Source organism: Epinephelus moara, chromosome 7 (genome assembly GCF_006386435.1).
Source record: "Epinephelus moara isolate mb chromosome 7, YSFRI_EMoa_1.0, whole genome shotgun sequence".
Taxonomy (NCBI): Eukaryota; Metazoa; Chordata; class Actinopteri; order Perciformes; family Serranidae; genus Epinephelus; species Epinephelus moara.
Genome location: NC_065512.1, coordinates 7,454,366 through 7,480,032, shown reverse-complemented (window position 1 = coordinate 7,480,032; position 25,667 = coordinate 7,454,366). Strand labels below are relative to the sequence as shown.

Below are 25,667 nucleotides of genomic sequence, written 5' to 3'. Positions count from 1 at the left end.
GTGCGAGGTTACGTAATTTGGATTCCTCAGGCTGATAATAATGTAAAAGCTAATCTTGTAATAATAATGATGATAATAATAATGTTCAGGTTTACAAAGTGTGATGCTGGTGTGATTCAAACAAGATAAAAATATAAAAGAATTTCAAAGAATCCGATCCAATTGCCAGAATACCTTTTCTTACATTGAAACAACACTGTGGTTAACTTGTTGTTAGTTTCAGGCACAAAAATCACTCAGTTGTGGTTCGGAAAAGATCATGTTTTGGCTTAGAATATCTGCTTTTGATGGATGGAAACACAGCGATGTCTTGGTAAAAAACAAATGCTTTTCATGGCACTATCCCAGCTGGAAGTGCAGCGATATATCAGTAAAAAACAGCCGCTGTTTGTGGCATAATCAAGCCAGGAAATACAGCTATGTTTCGGTTTTCATGGCACTATTTTAGCTGGAAACACAGTGATGTCGCTGTACAAGAAACACATCTGCTTTTCGCTGCAATATCCCACATTGAAACACATCGATGTTTGCCCATAGAAAAAAACACACCTAAGTTTGGTGGTTAAAAAGCCACTGGAAAAGCAGCGATGACAAGCTGAAAAAATAACCAGTCTCTATTTGTTGGTCTTGAACAGTAGTCTGCAGCTTGACAGGTGTCTTGCCTAGGTGTCACGCCATCCACCATCCCCTTGACCTCCTGATCAGTCAGCTTATATACATATGAAATGTACAAATGTAACGTATCTGTGGTAAATGTAGAATTCTAACATTTCGTCCTGGCGACAGGGAAAGGATTCTCATGTATTTCATAAGCTGAGTAGGATTCATCCCAGATTGTTTGATTCCCATCACCGATATTATAAAATTCAGTCTTTTCACTTGACTTAAAATACGATATTCGCTCATTGCTGGTATTTGTAAAGGCAAGTGGACCGTATCCAAGTTGCCCATTTATCACATGGCTCATATGAAGACATTTGGTTGCGTGTTGACGTCAAGCACATCAGACGCTAATTAGACATCTTGCATCGCTCTGCCGTCTTTAAACTGGCCCGCTTGTCTCCGTCAGCTGTCTGTTTGGCATTATGAAAGCTTGAGTGAATCATGATCCAATTAGTCAAATCCACACCCAGACCAAAGGTTGGCCAGTCACTCAGCTTATGTAAGATTGTCTCCTTTGTGTTGGGGCAGACAGTTGGCTGTTTTGATCAGACGAACCAGCTACAGCTCCTGAATCAATGTTTTCATCACAAGGACCGTAAACATTGCATTTCCATAACAGCAGGCCTTCAAATGATTGATAATAAACATAAATATGTATGATGCTGAAGTGTTCCTCTTGTGCTTAATGGGTGCACAGTGTACATGTGCATGTATCTCATCAGCCTGCATCTGCATCTGATTGAATTAAACCTGAAGATTTTCAAATATTATTTTAAGTTCATTTTTTTGGAATTTATGGGACGATAGGCAGAATATTTACATTTTACAGTAAATGTCTCTCCAGGTTTTACAGATACGTCGTTCCTTCAGCATGACCACAGCGAGTGTAATCCTTTCATATACATACACATCGCTTTTATAAACTGCTGAAACTGGAGCACGACGCAAACCTAAACACTCAGAGGGAAAGAGTCCAGAGAGGGTATTGGGCCGGAGTATGAGAGTGAGTCCAAACTGCAGTTAAAGTATGTTATCTTATCTTATCTTATCTTAATGCCTGATTCCTGCAGCTCACAGCTTGTCACAACAAGTGGGATGATGTCGGGGGAGTGGGAGGGAGCACGGGGTCAGCACTGGATTAATGGAACGGCAACAAGTATTTTTTATAATATAAAGATCTACTATCATATTTTCAAGGTGATCTTAGTGAGAAATGCCTTTTGCTGTGGAAATAATGAACACCTTGCAGCCTGTGGGCTTCATGCAGTAATTCATCATGTAAATTAGCCTGAAGACAGAGAATTAAAACCCTACCTTGTGTGTCAGAGATCATAATTCTGATGTGTTTATGTCTGCATTTTGACGTTACCCTTCATCATAGGGAGGATGTGAGCCAAAAAATGTGTTGAGAAATGCTGTCTGAATATTTAAAGGGAGACCTTCAGTTGTTCAGGAATGATTATGTTTCCTGAATAAAATCGTTTTAGGCTGAGATCATACAAATAAAGAAAACATTCAACCTTTGGAAAATTCTTTTGGAAGACTCTCGACCACAGCAACATGCAGCACATAACAGAGTTAATGTTGCTGCTCTGTCAGTATTAACATAATTAAAAAAAAGAATGTTCATTGGCACAGCAGTACTTTGAGAAAAATACCAACATTAGTATGCTCACAGTGACTGTTTGCATTCTGATGTTAAGCAGGTGTGATGTTTACTCTATTCACAATCTTAGTTTAGCATGTTAGCATGCTAACATATGATAATAAGCACTAAACACAAAGTGCAGTTGACGGCTGACATACATGGGGCAAGTCAAGTGGTGCAACATGCCCACATGAGAGTGATGATTCCTGCCTGCTTGCCCTCCTGCCTCATTGTCCTCTCATCTGCCTGTAACCCCAATTTTCCTGGATTGGTGTATCTTTTCTGAAATTGCCTCCCTAAGTGTCTGCATTGGGGTCCTCCCTGCCTACGCTGCTTCCCTCAGCTGTAACAGATGATCCGACAACAAGCTGGTGACAGTGGCAGGTGATACACTGAAGAGGTTGATGAGGCAAGTGGGAACAGGTGTGTGAGTGCAGAGGGCAGCTCAGGTGATTGCAAATGGAAAACAGGTAAGGATATGAGGCTGGGAAAAAAGTCCGGGAGATGGCAGATCTAGGGAAATAAAGGGACAAACACGGTCAGGTAGAATAAGCAGGACTTGGAGAACAGGGGCAGAGGGGAACAGAGCAACAGATCATGACAACTTTTTTGCCTTCATACACCACTGAGAAACTTTTATAGGAATGAATAGCGTCCTGCTTCCAAAGCAGCATCCAGTTTTTCCATGGCACACACCTGCATGGGCATCACACTGCTTATCTCTATTTTTATGCGGCTCGTCTTTTTTTTCTGCGCACAGTCTATGGCGCCCTCCACCAGGTAAAAGTTACATAGACGGTAGAACTGTCTCTAACCCTAAAGGCCCTAACACACCAAGCCAATGGTTGGCCGTCAGTGAGTGTCCGTTGCCCTAGTTGGTGCAGTGTGTCCCATATCATTGCTGGGACTTAGATTTTAGATTTACCTCCTTAGGTTTAATCAACAAAAACATGTGGATATGTTAAGGAAAAACATCATGGTTTGGCTTAAAATAAGAACATCTTTGCAGAGATAATGTAACGTCATGAAACATGCATGACATACATCACTAGACTTCTGGTTTCACGCAGGACTTGAACAGCGGTCTCCCGGGTAAAAGTCCAGAGTTTGTTTGACCCACCGGCCCGATGTGGATTGTCTCGCACTTCTTACTTTGGCAACTGACCTATGGCTAAGCCCCGCCCTCAAACGCGATGAGCCAATCACAGTGCGTATAACCATTCCCATACACTCGGACATTCTCTGCCTGGACGTTCATTGAAATGCATTACAGAAAGTCAGTTTTGTTCGGTTTTATGAGCTTTTTCTGAGATTTGAAGTTTAAAAATGGTCAAACGGTGTGCATGGGGTACATGCAACTCTGACACAAGGTATCCTGAGAGGCTGGGCGACCAGGTGTATTTTTTACACTTTAAACCACATCTCAACCGAGAAAAGTGTCTCCTTTGGATAAAGTTGTGTGGTAACGTTAGACCACAACATCAACTCAACGTGAATAAGATTAACAATGATGTCTACATCTGTTCTAAGGTAAGTCAACATTGTGTTTGAGGCAACATATTGTCACTTTGCTGGAAAGAAATATAAAGTTATCTTTAACATCTCTAGCTAACGTTAGCTAAAGTTAGCCTAACGTTAGCTCCTAGCTGCGTTGTTCATCATGTCACCTTGTTTGCTGGGAGTTCATTAGCCTATTTTGTTCTAGTTTTGTACTTTGGTGATCGTACATCATTGTTAGCTGTTGTCCAAAGGGCTCTAGTTAAGCTAACGTTAACTTCTGGAGCTTAGCTTCATTAACTTATCTGTAATGGCAGAGATAACAAAGGTTGGCAAACGTTATGCTGAATGATTCAGTGTAAATACTGTAGCACCAAACTAACGGAGAGACACTCTTGGTAAAGATGGTAAAAAGGCCGTTATCCTTTTCTCATATTCTGAGCCAAAAACCTTAACTTCAGTGGCACTTTAACTTGTTGTCTTTGATGGTGACGGCAACCAGATGCGGTTCACAAGCGTACACTGTGACCTGTAAATTTTGGCTTGTAATTTAAGCTTTTCATCGACCTTCTCAACAATAAAATGATGAATATATCCCTCCAATGCGTAGTTTAGGCCCTTTTGGTTACTTCTCAATGACATCTGATCGTTACGTCCCCAAAAATCATCAAATGCCTCCTGCGAAATGCCGTGTACTGTGACACCTGCCATAGCGCCGGTCACTGAATGTTGATAGTTTGTCCGAGTGAGTGGAGGGGGGCGTGGCTTAGCCATAGGTCAGTGTCAAAAATACTGCTGCCTGGTGCGTCTCTTACCACAGCTAACGACCTTGGTGTGTTGGTATCTGATGCCAAGGGCCACTGACCCTTGTATTTGATGAGCTGTGAGTGAGACAGAGTTGGACATGCAACCACATGCTACATGGGGTTCCCATGGTCATGGAAAACCTGGGAAAGTCATGAAATTTCATAATCACATTTTCCATACCTGGAAAATCATTGAATCAGTAAAAATGTCTGCAGCTGACAATGTAACGTGGCTCTAAAACGTGTCAGTGTGTGACAATGTTTTGTTTATCTTCACATACGTTTCTCTGTTTCCTCCTCACCCTTCATGTATGCCAGCTGGCTGACATTATGTCTAAATAGAGTTTGAATCTGATACGTTTGAATAATGCTGGGCAAGTGGGGCAAAAAAAAAATATTATTATGGTTCCTTCGAAAATCATGTAAAAGTTTTGAAATTTTGTCCATGAAAATGTGTGGGAGCCATGGTTACAGTAGCAGTTGAAAAACTCCACCACACCGTGATGTATCGTGTCCATGCCCCATGGATTTTTGCTGTGAGGCTGATGAGCATGTCACTAGTTTTGCAGGTATTTTGGTTTTTGGAAATTTATATTTTGACCTGATGATGGCACTAGATGGAAAGTCAGGAGATCACGAAAGTTGTTAGGATTCACCCTCTGAGGACCATGAATGTCTGCTCCAAATTTCACAGCAACCCACATCATAAGTCTGTGATTATTAGTGTCACACTGCAGGCTCCATACATTGTCAGATAAAGCTCATAAAATGCATCATCACCATGTCTGGACTTAACCTTCACCATGGCAACACTCTAACTGAACCTGACTACCAGTGTTGTGTTACATGTTGTGGATATTGTCAAGTGTTTGATGATGGCTGTTTAGCAGGCTGCTTCAACAGTCACTATTGTCCTGACTTTTCAACCAATCAAATGAGACTTCCTCCTGCAGTGAGCGTCATTTTACCATCATCATGTGTATGTTTGCACCCCCGTGAGGTCAGACCTGCGCTGACTCACATTCAGACCTCATAGAATTTTAGTCACTTCCATTTTTGGCTGCGAGGCTCAGCGAGCAAACACCGCTCCAGGCCTGTTGATTGAAGGATGAAAGTCACTCAGGAACGAGACTGTAACTGAAGCCTGATAATCCCTCACCTGCTCTGGGTTTTTTCTGCGACTGTTATGGTTTGTCATGTTGTTTATCCCGTCTCTCTTTCTCCAGACCTTTTTCTTTTTCCTCCCTCAGACGTGACCGAAGCCATTAAAACAATCTCAGACTGGAGGCTATAATCCTTTCAACTGTGTCTTTACCGGCAACAGTATCTCATGTCCTCAGCTCCCAGAAGAGGAGGAAAGATCTTCTTCATGTCTGGCCCCTTCGTGTTTTGGTTTCCATGCACCAGAACCTCTGCTGTAACCAGGGCTGAATGGAGATGGGGATCCTGCTCTGACATACACAGACTGCTTTGCAAAGACATGATGCGTACTCAAGGGCTTTGACCATCCATGCCAGTCATGCAGTTAATACAATGGACTCACAGACAGATGCAAAGTAGAAAACTTTTTCAGTTTTAAGCCACATAATAGCACCCTGCTGTCTGAACGCATTTTAACACCAACCCAACCTACACTCCTAAGGCGCCAGTATACTCCAACACAAGTGCTCGTCGAATGATCGTACAATGTCTGAGACCCATCCACCTTTGACACTGGCGTCCAACAACCTCTCTAACTTTCAGAATCAGACAGTCCCACATCAAGCAGCAGTTCCCCTGGTGTGTGATGGTAAGAGAATATGTAGGGTTACAACTTCTCTCTCAAACTCTCTTTTTTCCTTCTCTTAAAACAACTATTTCTGGCACTTCTCATCTGTGAAAGAATCCACAAGTGTGTGACGTTTCCCCCGTGATGGCCCCAGAGTTGGCCTGTCATGTCCTTTCTTCCTGCCCAGAGGAAAGGAAAATTCAAAATAAGATCTCTTCTCTGTCCGGCCTAGACATAACTGAGCTCAACATAACATCAATATGAGATTTAGACCATTTCGTCATACTTCCTAAAGTCAGCTTCTGAGAAATAGACTTCCTCTTGTCTCAGCCTGATCTTAATATAAGATGCTCCTAAATTTTACCTCTGAATGTGGTCTCCCTGTTTGTCATGCCCATAGCCCCTTTCCTAATGGACAAAAAAACCCCACTAACATCTGGCTTTTACAATCGGCATTCATTTCCAGGGTCTAATGAATCACAGTAGTCACAGGTATTTATCAGCGCTTTTCGCAGTGCAAAATTGCATCCGTCTGCATCCAAGCAGTGCTTGAAATTCTCTCCAAATTAGTCGGCACCATGTTTTAAGAAAGACTGAAAAAGCAACAGATATAAAAATAAGTTACCGTTGTAATATTTTCCCTTGCCTCCATGCTGCTTTCTATATCACGCTACAAAAGTGGTAGAAATTAGCACGTCCACACAGGTGTCACTGCCCATCTGAGCTGGTCTTTTTATTTTTGTCATATTTTTATCCTTATTTATCACTCAATTCATTTTTTTCCCTTTTTTCTCTTGCTTCTGACTCGTGCTGCTGCAACATGGGGATTTCCCCGATGTGAGATTAAGAAAGTCTTATCTCATCTTATCTTACTGTTTACTCAGCGGAAACTTTAGGACCAACAGGAAAGATTCAAGACACGTTAACTGGTTAACACTTTAACAACAAAACCCGATGTTAACACAAACAATTATGAACCATTTTTACTTAAAGCTCAGTGGCTAAACACAATAATCTTACCTAATATAACAACTTTGTTTTGATCTCACGCCCACTTGACTTTGGTTGTTTGATTTTCTCACCTACGTTTCTCTTCTTGTGCACTGTGCTGCGCTGACAACCACAGTGATTTGATATTCTTTGATGAACGGCTGCGCCACTGATTCAACAAGCTGAATCTGCCAAAAATTAGCCAACAAGGGCTGACTAGTGCCAGTGGTGTGGGGCACGCTGCAAAAAGCAAAGTGACATGACATTACGTCTACATGCACAGTTAAGTTGAGCTACGGTTATACAGTAACTTGACTATACCATTTAACTGACCCTTTGCTAAGTCCCTTGGACGCAGACTGGCCAATCATAATGTAGCATCGTGCCGGCTCAGACCAGGGTCCGACAATGACACAGCTGTGCTCCGGGTGCTGGCAGCAGCACGGGGGCGAAGCCAAACACTGTTCATCTGCACACACTGTGATGCCACACAGCTGGTTCAATATCAGCAAAGTTTCCCTTTATATTCATTGTCTTGTGTGGCGATCAGCAGTGATGTGGTGGTTCACTTTTACACTGTGATCTGTAGGATTTAGTCTCAATCTCTATTTTGTTACCTTGATTTCGTTGCTGTGTCAGTCTGACATCCTGAATATATCCTTCAGATGCATATTGTAGACCCTTCTGTCTGCTTCTGTCTGAAATTGCTTTTTTGTTTTTCCAAAAATTTGAGAGAATTTCTCCAGGGAGTGCAGTTAGCGACAGTGGGAGCGCCATGCCAGTCTAGCTCCGAAACTGAAAGTTTGTCGGACTTAGCAACAGTAACTAAGGGGGGGCGGGCCTTAGCGAAGGGTGAATTGGACGACTGTCCTTGCACAAGCACAGGAGAGGAATCTATTTATTGACCGAAGTATGTCCGATTTGATACGACTACAATAGGTGGCGATATGCCCCTTTTCAGCTTGTTAGTACTGGACCTTTTTCCTGTTTACCTTTTAAGACACAGACCAAACAACTGACAAACAAGTTAGTTATGGTTAGCAATCAGCAAACAACTTTACAGCTCTGTACATTTGGTCCGTCCAGAACTGCACAGTTCTGGATCTCACCATGTTGTTACTGGCTTCTTCTTCTGTTACACATTTAAAGTTCTTGACTTCCGAGTCAAAGCCCAGGGCAGAAACTGTGGAGCATGAGCCAAATGTACAAATGTCTTGAACTCAGTTTGTCCACCACACAGACTGACTGTATATGCATCTACAATAAATACCTGTGGTGTCATATTCTAAACACAGAGTGATACAGGAACAGAGGAAAGAAATGAGGGAACACAGTGGATGCATATGTACATACAAACACCCTCACCTCATTTAAACTTTAGTGCGTGTGTTTGTGTGTGTTTGTGTGTGTGTCCCTCAACACAATGCTGCCTATTCTCACAACAGCACAGTGCATTTGAATAACTAAGGCCAGTGGGGCAGCAGAGGGTGGAGGGGGACAACGCCACTGTGGTACTGTATCTGTCTGTGTGAGCAGCACGGGGTGACACCGACACACTGACACACATCCACACACTGATACACACACTCATACACTTATACAGTAATGTTTATTTGTTTGCTGAGTTGTATTTTCTGTGTCTCTCTTGTTTTTGTTTTTTTCCTTTCATCCCAGTTTGACATATTTAAAACCATTAGGGTCCCCCTCTCTCTTGGATCCCCATTGTTCTGTTTAGCCCAGGAAGAGGCTTATGGTGATCCCCTGTTGCTGCTGCCTCTCCCGCCTCTCCTGTTGACCCCTCAACCCTGGCACAGTAGAGACAAGGAGGTGGTGACAATCGACCCTATCATGAGAGAGAAAAGAAAGACGCCCCTAAAAACTTTAAAATCACCCAACACATGAAAACATTGATCATCTCCCTCCTTTTTCCCGCTTCTGTGACAGTTTAGAGGACGCTGTCAGGCCCCCCTTTTACTCCCCTTCATCCATTTCCCCTACACCTCCTCCTCCTCCTCCTGGCCTCAGCCCCTCCCCCTGTTTGGCCTCTTCCACCTGACTAGCCAATGGGACCAGACGAGCTTGTCCAGGCATGGAATGACTGGGGAGTGGGAGGGGGTGGGGATGACCTACTGGACAGGACCAAACACCTTACTAGGCAGACAGACAGCAGCAGAGAGGCTGAGAGTACATGAGTGGAAACTCTGCCTTTTCTTACTTGTTATTGGACAGTTAGTGACTGAATGGTACCTTCTCTCAATGGATCTACGTTGCTGCAGGTGTGAAGGGGTGAAGAGGGTGTGTGAGCCTGAGACCTGAGAGGAAGACCAGAAGACAAAGAGGAGGACATACACAGAAAGAAGGCGAGGAAGACACTAAGATCAGTAAAGTGGGAGGAGGACGCATATCAAGAGTATCACACTGAGCTGATGCCAACTGAGGCTGTCAGCGCTGACAACTGACTGACACACCAACACACAGTCGTGCACGATGCCAGCAGGAGGGCAGAGGTTCTCGGACATGGAGATGTTAGTAGGGATGGAGCACGGGCGAGTGGACACTGCCAGGAGCAGAGCTGGGAGCTGTGTGGAGTTTCACAGCATCAAGGTAAGTTTGCTCTTTTGCTTTTGATAAGCTTTAGAGAGCTGAGCTGAGGAAGGTGGATCAGCATCATTTACACTTGTAATCAGATTTCTGGAGTGTTTTTTGGAAATGTGACAAGTCTGGGTGACGTATATTTTGCGGAGGAAGTCAGAGAGTATTTGGGAATTTCACACATCACTTCACAGGAACACAGCAGAGTGTGTTTCCCACTTGTTGCACACACTTGTTGCTGTGTGAGTGGAAAAATGCCTATGTCTGACTCAGTCACAGAATTGTTTTTAAGTGTGACGTTGTGTATTATTATGAGTGTATTTAAGGCATGCAGTGATAATTGTACAACTTTTTCGTATGTTATTTGTTACAGATTGTGTAGATTATATAAAAGGTTGCAGGATATGACTAAAATAAATATTACATTAATAAGGATATAATGTTTTATCACAATATGGCAAAAACATAAAAATGATTACGGATAAAAAATCCAATTCATTGCAGTGAACTGTGTGCCTCTGTTATGATTACACAATCTACACATTACCCTGTGGACCACAGGTTGAGGGAAAAAAGTCCTTAAGCTTTGTTTCATAACCGTGTGTGTTTTTATGCCGATACAAATCTCCACAATACAATAAAGTACACACACTGTCGGTGGTATTTAGCAGGATCAGTTCAACCGTTATTACAACCACTTCTCTGTGCTTCTGTTAAAGCCAGCAGACCAAAGAGATTTGTGTGTGATTGCAAAGAGCTGAGCTGTTTGGGGGTCTGAGCCCCTGTTGCCAGATGCTCAAACTGCCTCAGCAGCGGACGCAGATGAACCTGATGGTTGTTCCCATGGCTGTTTTTCTCTGGGTTAATGACCTCAAAGAGTTGCAGCAGGGCTGTGCTTTTGTTTGTATCTGATGAGTGACATTCTTAATGCTGCAGGTACAGGATAAATCCACACCCTCTTTTGTGTTGGAGGATAGCAGGAGCAGAGATGATGCAAATATTCGGGGCTCAGCCCAAACTCAGGAAGAACCAGGGGCATGCTCTGCCATGGAGATTTGTTTCCCCATTTATGCCAGGAATATGTGCTATTTGTCGAGCCATTTGTGATAATAGAATGCCTAAAAATCTGGTCATCATTTGGGAAACATGATAGTTGCTTCAGAAAAAAATCATCCAGTCGAGCAGACATCCTATTTTGTATCTATTTGTTCTCTAACTGTCAAAATAAGATCTCTTCTTTGTCCAGCCGAGACATAACTGAGCTCAATATAACATCAATATGAGATTTTGACCAGTGTCGTACTGTTTAAAGTCAGCTTCTGAGCTTCTCATGTCGCAGCTCAATCTTAATTTAAGATCTCAAAATGCTCTTGTTCCTCCTTAACTGCAGTAATTAGCTCTTGAGATAACAGTAAGGTATATTCTCACAGCTGAGAAACCTCAGAGAAGCCTAAGAGCACGGCAGAAGAGCTTTCTTTTGCTCCTTATTTCTCCTGAGAGGGGTTTTAGGATCAGATCAGAATTTAAAACAAGAAACAGCCCACAGAAGAAAATATTAGCATAGTACATTTCTGCAAACCGTGGATATGTGACATTTATTCATTCATACTTTTCATATCAATGTTTCTAATAAGCTGACTTTGTCATCAGGAGAAGAATGGGATGGTAGATAGCAGAGATGGGGGACTCGAGTCACATGACTTGACTCGAGTCAGACTCGAGTCGCAAATATGATGACTTGAGACTTGCTTGAATAACGTTGATAAAACACTTGACTTGACTTTGACTTTGTATTCATGACTTGAGACTTGACTTTGACTTGAGAAAGATGACTTGAAAGGACTTGGCTTTAATTCAATATGAAAGGCACGCTAAGCACCGTTGGGCGTCACTTCTGTTTACGTTCAACAATGTTATCAAACACAACGGAGCTAGCTGACTTGACTTGCTTGATTCTCACCCCAGCTAACTTGGGACTTGCTTGAGACTTGAAGGTAAAGACTTGAGACTTGCTTGTGACTTGCACATGTGTGACTTTCCCCCATATCTGGTAGGTAGTGTTTCACATAGGCAAGACATCTGCAGACCAAAGTTAAAGACCAACAAAGAACAAAACTGGTGGTGTTTAATCGAGACATTGCTCTGTTTCCTGTTGGGACAGTGCCAAGAAAAGCTGTTGTTTTTTCTTTTACCAAGTCTTTGCTGTGTTTCCTGTTGGGATTATGCCCCAAAAGCGGGTATTTCAAACCAAAGCATGATCTTTTCCTAACCATAACCAAGTGGGTTAACCGCAACACTGTTGAAATGTAAAGTTTCGATATACCCACTTCATAATGATGTGCAAATGTAGTGTATCTGTGGTTTGTAGAAATGTACAATGCCAACATTTTGTCTGACAAATGGGTTGCAACAAATATTGAGGAAGACTAATTTTCACCCCTGCCACCTAAAAAGAGTTCAACTGTTTGATGTTCCTGCTTTTAAGTTACATATCATAGTTACATGACATATCAGCATAACTAATAGAGAAGTAATATAATTCTGCTCCACTGATTTACTGGTCCAGCCACAGAGAATGAGGGTAAATGACACAAAGTTGAAGGTATTTTAAAAACCTTAAAGATTCAGGACCAGAGGCCCAGTTCAGATTTAAAGCAGCTGAGACTGAAACCTGAAATGTAAAGCAAGCAGAAACTTATTTGTAATATTCCTGCTAACACATCATGGTGCTCCAATGGGCTGAGTTTAAGGTCAATTTTGTCCCCAGGGGCTTGCCATTAAAGGTTATTGCAAAGACTGTGTTTTGGACACAAATAGAGGAGCGACGCTGTTGACAGTCTACAAAAGTCTGCCTACAGAAAACTGAGCACATCTACATTGTTATTACTCGTCACTGTTATGTGGAGTCAACAGCGCACTAACAAAATAAAGTGATACCTGATGTAGCTTGAGGCACGTGTGGAGGAGATACTGCGTCACAAGAGGCCTGTTTATGATCAGCTCTGGCAGCAGATACAACACGTCTCTAAGACCAGCGAGGCAGCCGTCCAACTTCACTGCATTTATCAATCTGAATCCTTTTAGATGGAAATATTGGCCAAATGTTTCTGTTTTATTATCGTGTTTAAATGTTATTTATGACTGGAATAAATCCAAGGTGGACGGCTCGCATGCTTTCTACCACTGTAAACATTTATCGACAGTTATCTGACGGCATGACGTCCTCTGACCTGATTCACTCGACCTTCTCTTCACTGGATGAACTGTAGGTCAGAGATACGTGCTAATCTCTACCTGACCTACTCTTCATTTTATCGCCATGCAGTATATAGGCGGTCAGTTTGTCAATCCGTGGCTGTGTAAGTGCACAAACATTATAAGATGTGAGTTCACGGGATTACAGAGGTGTAAGTGTGAGCCAGTGTGTACAGGAGGAAGTCAGGTGGCATCACATGAGGTGGTCCAGAGACGGGACAGAGGAATGCTGTTTTTGTGGGGAGTGAGACTGCTGGCTCTTTTTTCAGAGACCTGGCAGAGTGGCTGCTGCTGCTGTTACAGAGCGTCCCCCTGCAGCTGAACGCACTGATATCAGTAAACAGGTTGTACAAATATATAGACTGGGTCTTACAAATGTACCCACAGCCCTTGGATAGTTCATTCAGTACCTCGTAAGTTTAAAGGTAAGACAAAAAAATAAAAAAATAAAAAATAAAAAATTAATTAATAGATACAATTAAAATTAAAATTAAAATTAAAAATAAAATAAAANTAGATAAAATTAAAATTAAAATTAAAATTAAAATTAAAAAATAAAATAAAATAAAATAAAATAAAATAAAATAAAATAAAATAAAATAAAATAAAACAAAATAAAAATGAAATGAAATAAAATAAAAAATGTAAAATATTTACTTTTTATTTCAGTGATGCAATGTGTCCAAATGCATTATAAGTTAGCTTTATACATTTAAATCCAATGTTCTTGTCACCTTTACTTATTTATTAATTTTTTTTTAATATAGGATATGAATTCTGTCAAACGTGATTTTAGATTTTGGGGTGACCGATCAAGAAACTCTCAGATCCACCATTGTCCTTCTAGTGACAGCTCACCCCCAAATCAAAAGTACACACTTTTTCTCTTACTTGTGTAAGATTTTGCTATTTATCAGTCTAGATTGTTTTGGTATGAGTTGCACAGTGCTGAAGATATCGGCCGTAGCGATGTCTGCCTTCTCCCCTTATTATAAAGGAACTAGATGGCACTCTGCATGTGGTGCTCGAAGTGCTAAAAAATACTTGCAATGTCTCTTTTCAGAAATCATGACCTGGTTACTCAAGATAATCCACAGATGTTGTTGTGAGCAGTTTCATGCAGGGACTATTTTCTTTCTGCTGAGCACACCAACCATATCACCGTGCAGAAGGAAGTGTGGATCTTCTACTACCTCACCTAGTGTTAAAGCTCAGCTGAGAAGGACGCCATTAATGGAGCGACGCCTGTGAGCTAGTTCAGGCAGTCAACTCGACCTGCAAACACGTGCTGCCTTGCATCAGTACTGCTGCTTGCTCTTTCAGCCCCACCTCCACCCCAACATCCGCCTGCAGGCTCCGGCTAAAGGGGGGGAATATTTAATCATCACTCCCCAATATCTCATGTAAACATATCTGCGGAGAGCGATGAGGCCGGAGTCTAGATGCCAGACTCCAGACTGAAATGACTACATCTCGTGCTGTCACACGCACGAGCCTTTCGTCCATGAGTAGATGCACACTTCCTTCTGCACGGTGATATGGCTGTGTTAGGTAGAAAGAAAATAGTTCCCACATGAAACTGCTCACAACAAGGTCTGTGGACTATCTTGAGTAACTCATGATTTCTGGAAAGAGACATTGACCTGAATCGCAGCAGTGGCATTACTTAATAGGGTGAGTTTATTTTTAAAGTGCGATTCATTCCTTTCTAAAATTACTGGAAGTCCATATTGTAAACATCACACCTGACACAAAAACAGACCTGCGGCGGAGCAAAACAGTAACCTGATAGCAACAATCCACAGCCAGCCGTGGAGGTGGGCAAAATGTCATTGCACAATGTGGAAAAATAACAGTCGTCACTTACTGAGTGCATTATTGGAGTAAACTTCTTCCACGTTGGTGCTTGCCAGTGATCAAATATAAGTGATATTTTGAGGGATTGTGGTCCTTAAATGGAAACTTTGTGTTGGATTGGACTCTGGAATCAACAGTGTTTAACTGCAGCAGGCGGGAGAGACTGAGCCTGTAACAGCTAATTCCATTAGTCTTATTAGGTATAAAAACAATGGTTCAGTGTATTAAGTAGAGTCTAAATAAGTCTGCTGATTGATTTAAACACTGCACAGAAATGACTCAATCAACTGGTACATGATGTGTGTGCAACGGGCTGAAACACGTGGACTCCAACCTCCTTCAAAACATCAACATATGAGAGGAGGTAGAGGATGAAAACCGTGAAGAAGAGTGTGTGACTCAGAGGTCAGGTTGTGTGTGTTTGTGTGTGTGTATGGGGGAGAATGACGGTCTGTTTGTGTTCAACACAGCCCAGTGATACTCTGAGCCTCATGTCTGATGCTACATTAGTAATACAGCCATCAACACACACACACACACACACACACACACACACACACTGAGAGTTTGAAGTTCAGAAGCCATGAAGCTCAGCGTATCATTAAAGTTATCTCCTGACTGTTCCAGGTATATTATTACCGCCCCGAAGTCATAACAGATCAGGCCATACTGATGCACTGTATATGTATTTAGACATGTATGGTGCCTGTGTATATATTCAGCCCTGTGTGTGTGTGTGTGTGTGTGTGAGAGAGAGGGTTCAGGAGGTTAACGATCACGCTCTATGAAGGTATGTGATTGTTCTCACGTGACTGATTTATTGCATGTACAGTATCTGTGTGTGTGTGTGTGTGTGTGTGTGTGTGAAGGATTCCTCGAGGGATTTGGTACTTTATCTCCTCAGTGTGTCCCATCAAAGTTTTCCAGAGATCTAACAAATTGGAGAAACGAAAACATCAAGTCACATCTATGAAAATGGAGACCTTCAGATCTTTCACAGCAACAGCTCGGCGCACTAATTGGGAATAGATGAAGGAGGGTGGGAATGTGTTTAATCCAGGGTCTTTGTGTTTTTTGCATCAACGCTGCAGTGAGAGTCGAACGTGTCAGGGTGGATGTGTGTTTATCAGAGCTGCAGACTTCAGATCTGAAACTCAAGTCACAAAAATGAGCATTTGAGACTTGACTTTAAGACCTGACTCCCTAAAGACCTGAAACTCGTGTTTGCATACCGTGTGTAATTATAGGACTACACATCGAAGTTTAAATGCGGTGTCATTTTAATTCTAACAGCAGACAAAGACATGGACACTTCAAGCTGACATAAAAACTTGAGACTTGCTTTTCAAAGATTTTCAAGACCTGACTCAGACTCCTCTCAACTTACTTCAGCCTCACTTTGGCAAGATATAGGACTGTTGTTCGTTTTATTTTTAGTTGTTCATGACTAGTTTTGACAAGTCGTTAAAAAGAACTAGACTTTCCATTAAGGACTCGAGACTTGCTTTGATAAGATGAAGACTTGACTTAGACTCAAGGACTAGAGACTTCATTTTGACTTGAAGGCTTGACACTTAACTTGAGACTTGATTTGGACATTAAGGGCTTGAGACTTAATTTGACACTTGAACTGAACTCAAGGGCATGGAACTTAATTTGGGTGTACGAGTTTAAGGGCTTGATTTGAGACTTTATTTGGACGTAAGGAGTTGAGACTTTACTTGAGACGTGACTTGAAACTTTATTTGGATTGGAGGGCTTCAGACTTTTTTTGGAGACTTAACATGGACTTAAGGGCTTCACTCTTGATTTGTACTTAAGGGCTTGAGACTTAATTTGGGACTTTATTAGGACTTAAAGGCTTGACACTTAACTTGAGACTTAATTTGGACTTGAAGGCTTGACACTTGACTTGAGACTTAATTTGGACTTGAAGGCTTGACACTTGACTTGGACTTGAAGGCTTGACATTTAATTTGAGACTTAATTTGGGACTTTATTAGGACTTAAGGGCTTTAGACTTTACTTGAGACTTAATTTGGACTGAAAGGCTTGAGACTTGACTTGGACTTGAAGGCTTGACACTTAACTTGAGACTTAATTTGGACTTGAAGTCCTTGACACTTAACTTGAGACTTAATTTGGGACTTTATTAGGACCTAAGGGCTTTCGACTTTACTTGAGACTTAATTTGGACTTAAAAGCTTGAGATTTCACTTGGACTTGAAGGCTTGACACTTACCTTGAGACTTAATTTGGACTTAAAGGCTTGAGACTTGACTTGGACTTGAAGGCTTGACACTTAACTTGAGACTTAATTTGGGACTTTATTAGGACCTAAGGGCTTTCGACTTTACTTGAGACTTAATTTGGACTTAAAGGCTTGAGACTTGACTTGGACTTGAAGCCTTGACGCTTAACTTGAGACTTAATTTGGACTTAAAGGCTCGAGACTTGACTTGGACTTGAAGGCTTGACACTTAACTTGAGACTTAATTTGGACTTAAGGGTTTGACACTTTACTGGAGACTTAATTTGGATTTAAGGGCTTGTAACTTGACTTTGACTTGAAGGCTTGAAACTTAACTTGAGACTTGATTTGGACTTAAGGGCTTGAGCCTGGCTTTACTTGAGACTTTATTCAAGACTTGACTTGGACTTGCAGGCTTAAGACTCATCTTGACACTTTATTTCAGACTTGTTCTGGACTTTCTGACTTAAAACTTTACTTGAGACTTTATTCAAGACTTGATTTGGACTTAAGGGCTTCAGACTTGGGACTTGATTTGACAAGAGGTGAGACCTGAAAAACTCTGGTGTTAATTCTGCTGCTGGTGTGAATTCCCCCACTGTGATCAAAGAGGAACCCACTGGTTTAATACCACTGAGGATCCAGTTCAGATCCAGGACTCTGTTTCCTGATCAACTGGTATTTCTCACTGGAATTTCTCTTGGCTTTACCTCCTCATGGGTGGCCATTATGGCTCAGTGAGGCCTCCTTGCATGTCATCATCAGAGCTTTGCTTCTTCCAAAGACAGCGAGAGCGAGGGTTTCAATGTCAGGCTGCATTATGTCTCCTCAGCTTCAGACGGCGGTCGTGACACGGAAGGTTGTGAAGTCTGAGACGTCAGGGTGGCGGCAGGAGGTATTAGGGCAGCTGTAAAAGGAGGGATTATGTCCCACTGACCTGTGTTCCCAGGTTAGAGAGCAGCAGGAGGAGACAAGGTGAAGGGAAACAGAATCAGGTGGAGAGAAAGAGAGAAGAGGAGGAGAGAAGTGTTGGTAGTTAGGGAGGGAGGAAAGGATGAAAGGAAGGAAGGTCAGGAAACAAGGAAAAAAGGGGATAAGTCTTTGAAGAGATGGTTTCTGGCAGGCCTTGGCCGCCCCTCCAATAACTTTTACAATGAGAGAGGTAGCTCCCTCTGCTGTGCGTCTATGAAGAGACTGAGGACAGTCTGACCAAAACAGACGAGCTGCACCTGTATTTACCAGATACTGACCTCTTACTACAAGGTCACATGTTCAGTGGCTGTCAGACAACAGTCGTGTCTCATAACTATAATTTTACTCTATTAAATCTAAAGCACGTGTAGCAAATAAAAAAACTTTTCCTCAAACTACAGAAAATTTAAAAAGATGTAGGCAGACACCAATCAGTCATTAGTTCCATGGTTACTGAAAGGGCTGGGTGTCGGTACGCAATACCTTCAAGGTATTGACAGAAAAAAATACTAAACTTCTTCAGTCAAATGATTCCTGCATTTGATCCTTTTTGTGACCACATCTAGAATGATGTACCTTGTGATTGGACTTGGCATTTTGGCATGTATAGTTTTGTACAGTTGAATAATTCAAACACTCTTAAAATATATTTCTGTAAAAGTCATTTGGAGGAGCGTCTGGAATACTTTGCTCAGCTTGCTGCCCCTCGGCTTCCGATAAGCGGTTAAAAAAGGATGGATGGATGGATGGATGGATGGATGGATCATTTGGATGGGGACGACTGGTGGTGGCATTATTTTGGGGACTGCCCATTGTTCCTACAGTCCAAAATTCCAAAGCCCTGTTAGTCCGAAGAATGTCCCATTGGACCGAAAGCCCATTTCTCCAACAGTCGTCATCCCAAAAACAAAAGTCCTGTTTCTCCAAAAGTACGCACTTCCTGTGGCTCAAATGCTGCTGAGAAACTGAAACTTACTACAGGGAGTGTGTATTTTTAGGGAAACGGGACTTTGGACCAATGGGCATTTGTTTCTGGGATAATAGGCTGTTACAGAAATGGCTTTTCAGTCAAATTGGGACGTTTTTCATGGTAATGTTAGCATGTAATGAGCTTAATTACATAGTGATTGCATGGTTGGGTTTAGGCACCAAAGGCACTTGATGAGGTTTAGAAATATATGGTGGTTTCTGTTAAAAGAACTACATTTGTTATGGGTGGATCGGCATGGTTTGGTTCAGCCACCAAAACTATGTGATTAGGTTAAGAGAATATAACTACGTTTGTTATGTATGGGACGTAACTATGTAAAAGACAGTACGTAAGTACGTACATTTAAAAGAAGTTAAAGTTGACTTTTATTTTGGGACACAAACGGCAGTCTCCTGGTTGAAAGTCCTGTTAGTTTGACCCATCTACCACCCCAACCTGCCTCCTTACACTGACTTTCTCGTTCTTTATACTACCTATGGGCTTGTAGCATTAACCACCCCCCATTGTGACACATTGTTAAACCAGGGAATTCATGTGTCCACAACGACAAAGGCTCCATTGGCACCGGTTACGTGGTGTCTGCACGTAATTTTAACACATTTTGTGGCACCACCACATAATGTCGTGTTAAGAGGTTGTGGTTGTTTGAAGAATTATTTGGGTTGGCTACTCTGCATCAGCCAAGTATTAGTTTAATACCTTAAAAATAACATTATTTATTTCAATGGGAAACAGAAGCTACCAGTTAAGACATTTTTGGTGACATTTATAACATGAATGACTTAAATCCTCCTTGCTTAGAGTCTAAGGTATGTCTCGTGTCAGTGTCAGTGATGTTAAAGACAAGGACGTGACTGATGAGTGTGTACATGTGGCCAAACTACACTGCGTCTCTACAGCAACACCACCAAACACAAGTGTTGTCTTATCAGCAGCAGAGAGAAAGAGACCCGTGGAGCTCTGCAGCGGATGAGCTCATTCAGATTGTTTCCAGAGCGTTGGAGAAGATGGAAGACTAGATTGGGCTGTTGCTTTGTTGTTGTAGTGTGTGAGTAAATGTGTGTGTGTGAGTGTGTGTGTGTGTGTGTGTGTGTGTGGAATGGTTTGCACTAGTAAGCCATCCGTGAAGTAATTTGGTCATTAGGTTGGGTTATTATTTTGGGTTTCTGAGGGTTACCCAGTGTAAAAACACACGGGTCTATTTTCATCCGTGCTGTTTGAAGTCATATACAATATGAGCACAGTGCATGGAACCTGAGAGCTTCACTGGTTGAAGTGGAGATTAAAAAAATATACACTGAAAGATTTTTGGTGAATTTTCTTCGGGTCCATGTCATTGGTCCGACAGCCCATTGGTCCGACATCCCATTAGTCCGACGGTCCGCAGTGCTGAATGGCTCGGGACTTCCGGGACTTCGGAACAATGATTTTAATATGGTCGGAACAATGGGCTGTCGGACCAATGGGCTGTCGGACCAATGGGCAATGGGCTGTCGGACCAATGGGCTGTCGGACCAATGGGCAGTTCCCATTTTCTTCATGCATGGGAAACAGGACAGAGTTCACTGAACACACAGGGATGGAGGTGACAACAGGAAGGAGGTATGGATCATGTGACAAATACGGACAGAAAAGGATCTCACACATTTGGAGAACATCCCAAACGAATAACTGTTGACATTGTATGACTCTGCAAACCACAGACATGTTAAACTGGTATGTCATTATGTAGCTGATATTTCGAAACTCAACATTTCTCTACATTTCAACAACACTGTGGTTCATGTGTGGTTATGTTTAGACACAAAACCTCCTTGGTAACAGTGAGAAAAGATCATGATTTGGCTTGAAACACCCACTTTTCGTTGCCCAATCCTGGCTGGAAACACAGCAACGCCTCTGTTAAAACTCCTGCTTTTCATGGCTATATATCCAGTGGAAACATAGCGATGGGTTGCCAAAAAATGAGGAATGCCCATTGTACAGACAAACCCACATTTTGAAGCTGTAATAGTCTAGAAAACTAGAGCGAAAGTCCTTTTCTCCAACAGCATATTATCCCAGAAACAAACTCCCATTGCTCCAAAGTCCTGTTTCTCTGAGAATACACACTCCCTGCAGTCAAACATTCGCCAGAATAAATGTTGGCATTGTACGTTTCTGTAAACTATGGATACTTTACATTTGTCGACAACACTGTGGTGAATAGATGGTTAGGTTTAAGTGCAAAAACCACTTGGTTATGGTTAGGAAAAGATCATGATTTAGCTTAAAACACCCATGTTTGGTGCCACAAAAGTTGCTGGAAAAGCAGTGACAGGTTGATGAAAAACAACCATGTTTGGAGGCTCAAATGCAGCTGGGAAATGCTGAGGAGTGTCAGTAAAAACACTTGGTATGAATGGCTCAAACGCTGCTGGGAAACTGAAACTGCAGGGAGTGTCATTTTGTGGAGAAACAGGACAATGGACGTTTGTTGTTTTGTATAACTGGCTATTGGAAAAATGGGTTGTTGGTTCAATGGGACATTTTTTTTGACTAATGGGGCTTAGGAATGTTGAGCCATCGGACGAATGACATGGCTCCTAAAATAACCCAAGTTTGTTGGCTAAAAACCTGCTGGAAAAGAAGTGATGACTTGCCAAATAACAACTGGTTTGGTTATGTGTCGGTCGGCTGCTGGTTGGCAGGTGTCTTGCCTTGGTGACATGCTATCAGTCATCCCCTCCACCTACCAGTGGCAAAGTCAGCCGCTACACTATGTCACGTTAAGAACTTTGATATGATATATATGACCATCAAATGTGACATATCTGTGGTTTGCGGAAATGTACGATGCCAACATTTTCTTCTGTCAAATGGGCTGCGGAGAGAATGATTTACCCGTAAGTCTTTACGTGATCTGGCACAGGAAATCTCAGGGATGCATTACGACAGAGAAAACAGGGAGTGAGGGAAAAAGAGACGGAACAGTGGATGGTAACATGTTTTATTGTGCGCAGGAAAATGTGGCGAGATGTAGCAGGAAAAATGTTTTTATAGCAGAGCAGGGTTTAGCTCAGACGCTCTCAGACAACACAGCAGTAAGGTTTTGGAAACTCCTGAACATTTCCCCGTTGCTACACGGTGCATGAAAGTGGGCACACTTTGATGTTTTCCTTGTAAACATGACAAATTGGACAGAACTGCATGTTTACAAGACAATCAGCTGCAAAAACTGTGTCATAGTGGTGATGTGTGGAGGTAAAGCAGCTGCAGCTGATGTGTAACCTTCAGTATTGGTGAAATCTTGAGGAATCATTGTGTGAAGCTGTTGTGTTAAATCAATACTAGTTTGTAATGATTACCTGGCAAGTATGCTTAAAATCTCTGGCTTCAGATCTCACTTTCCAGCCCAGAGAGCAAATGATAAGTGTATTACTGTTCCAGTATTTAGAGAGGTGATATATTACCGCTCTCACTACATGTTTGTGTTGGATTGCTGTTGCTAATTAGCTTTGCCTCCTCGTTTTTTTTGTGAAAATACTTTTCAAAGTCAAAGGGTTCACTACAGCACAAAACTCTACCAACACATGTCATCATGCATGTACAATTGCTCAAGAGCAGCACATTGGTACAGAGATGAACGCCGCATGCTTTCTGATAACACACACAGCTTCCTGTAACAAAGCAGTCTCATATTGGTTTGATGAAACCCAATGGCTACCACCAGACACACACTGTGTCTCCATCAGACAGATAACTGCTCTATCTCCTCAGTCTGCTTTAAATGTCACCGCCTGACACAGAACAGTGGCAGCTGATATAAGTTGTGGCTGATGGTTAGAGCCTGTAGATAAATCTTGTGGTTAATTGTTCTGCTGACAGGAAGGGTTAAGATAACACTGATAGCTTTTTGCAAACAGATGCACTGCAAATGTTGCAAAAAGAAATACATAAAGAAATTAAGGTTTTGTTTGTTTGTTACAAGCTGTGTGGACCATGCCTCCTGCCACTCTGCCTCACAGCTTCCCTGTTCAGCCAGTGTCATGCGGGTGGCTGCAGGGTGTATCAGCTGTAGTCTTCGAGGACAGTGTGACTCCTTTCCAGATTTTAAACCAGATTACAGACTGTATTAAAACCAATCAATCAAGTCTCCTCCAAGATAAGCTGTTCTGTTTCTCCACTGTACAACCACCCTTTAGCAAGAGTTTCATTCTTTCTCTTTCATTTCCTTCGAAACTGCCCTCTCTGACAGGGTCGGCATATTTGTGTTACACAAATATTCTTTTTTCTCTTTAAACATATCCTCAAACAATAGTCTGTATGATATCTTAAGAAAATGCACACACAACAATTTGTGTGATATCTAATGAATTAGCACCCCGTGGATGGCGTTGTCACGTTTCCTATTCAGCGTTAAGTCGTGTACCTAATGGTAAGTTAGTAAGTTAGGTTTAGGCATGTAAAGTTATGGGAGACTGCCCAAAATTCTGAGGCCTTGTTATTCCCATTGCTTTAAAGTCCCGTTATTTGGAAAATACACACTCCTTTCTACAAAAAATGTTTGCATTGTACATTTCTGTAAACCACGGATACTTTACATTTGTTAACAACGCTGTGGTGGATGTTGTTAGGTTTAGGCACAAAAATCATATGGTTAAGAAAACATCATGTTTTGGTTTAATACCTCCACATTTGGTGGCATAAATGTCTCCAGAAATGCAGGGATGGGTCATTAAAAACACCTGAGATTGCTGGCTAAAACACCACTGGGAAACTGAAACTTACTTCAGGGAATGTGTATTTTTTGGGGCATTTATTTTTGGGGCAAAGGACTGTAGCAGAAATGGATTTTCAGTCCAATGTGACATTTGTCTGACTCATGGGGCTTTGGAAGTTTAGGTCAAGTTGGCACAAAGTTTCATAGGTTAGGTTTAAGAAAAGAAATATGGTTGGGTGTTGTCATGTTTCCTACTAAATGTAGAAGTACGTAGCTTAGATTTAGAAAAAATAAAAAAGGGTTGGCGTTGTCACGTGACATACTTAATGTATAGTTACATAGCTAAGGTTTTGGAAAAGAAATCAAGGTGATAACGAACCTGAAAATGACTTTAAGTTCATTTTGTTTTGCATGGGACACTGACACTGGTCTCCTGGGTTAAAGTCCCGTGTTTGTTTGACCCATATGCCCCCTTCAGCCTGCCTCCTTACAGAGGCTTTCGCTCTTTTCACCACTTCCTTCATTACTCTTGTAAACACATTGGTCACATTGCTGGCTAATGATTACATGGTCCATTACTTTTCATAGGTTCATGTACGAACAGATGAGAACAGCCTGTCTCGTTAAACCTCTCAAAATACTTTCAATGCAGATAAAAAGCATTTTGCATTATATTGTCATTCACAGTTGGTCAAATCAAATCAACTTTAAAAAAAACAGTCTGGCACAAACTACAGGTGTACTGTGTGTATTCTCCAACATGTGGGATGCTGTTTCTTTTGTGTATGTTTGTGGTTGTTGCTGCTGTTTTTTAATCAAATGACACATGGAGGACTTTGCTCTTTGAACGCAGAGGAGCACTGGTTATTATAAAAAAAGTTAGTTAAGATAATTCTAAAATTGCCATATTTTAAAGACGTAATCAAAAATTAATAAAGCAATGCTCGACAATGAAACTATGATCTAATTACACATTTTTTCAAATGTAAGCTGGACTGATTACTGTATAGTGACTTTTATTTTGGTAATCCGACTACGTAATCCCCTACTCTGCAAAAAGCGCTATTGCATTTGATTTATAAAAATGTCATTAAACATTTAAATAATAATTTAAAATGCATCCGTCAACTGTAATGAATGAAACATGTAAATGAGAAACATGTCTGTATGTTTTACTGCTGTTTATCTGACTGCTGTGTTTCCAGTATAGTTATCATAACTTCAATCTCCACACCAAAACCTGTTCTGCTCTTTCACTCCTGTTCTGTGTTTTGCCCATGCTGCTTCCCTAGAAATGCAAATGTTGGTAAAATAGGACAACATTGAATAATGCACAGATGCATCACGTATCAGGAATCACATGTTGCTCCTTCTCTCCAATTTTGGAGGAATTTGACAGAAGTGAAGTTTATCTTGCAGAGCACTTCTCAGCAGATAAGCTTCTCAGATGTGAGGAGAAGATAGTGGCTTTCCACATGTTGAGTGTGAGAGATGAAGGGCTGTTTGGTGAGAAGGAGGGGGAGAGAAGACAGAGAGAGAGAGAGAGAGAGAGTGAGAGAGAGAGAGAGAGAGAAAGGGATGAAAACAGAAAAAAACGACAAGTCGCTCAGTTCATCAGAGCTATTTATAGTCTGTGGGCTCATTAAACAATGCCACTACTTCTGCTCCACAGTAG

The 25,667-nt window shown here is 41.7% G+C and overlaps 2 protein-coding genes across 2 annotated transcripts in view; one reads left to right on the top strand and one right to left on the bottom strand.

Moving 5' to 3' along the window:
* il1rl1 (interleukin 1 receptor-like 1) overlaps nt 1-25,667 on the bottom strand; it is a 331,020-nt gene that overhangs the window by 34,590 nt on the left and 270,763 nt on the right. The window lies entirely within an intron of this gene.
* arhgap20 (Rho GTPase activating protein 20) overlaps nt 9,545-25,667 on the top strand; it is an 85,840-nt gene continuing 69,717 nt past the window's right edge. The window contains exon 1 of the mRNA XM_050049191.1: nt 9,545-9,976. Coding sequence (XP_049905148.1) covers nt 9,860-9,976 — 117 coding nt within the window. The 5' untranslated portion in view covers nt 9,545-9,859. The remainder of the gene's footprint in view (nt 9,977-25,667) is intronic.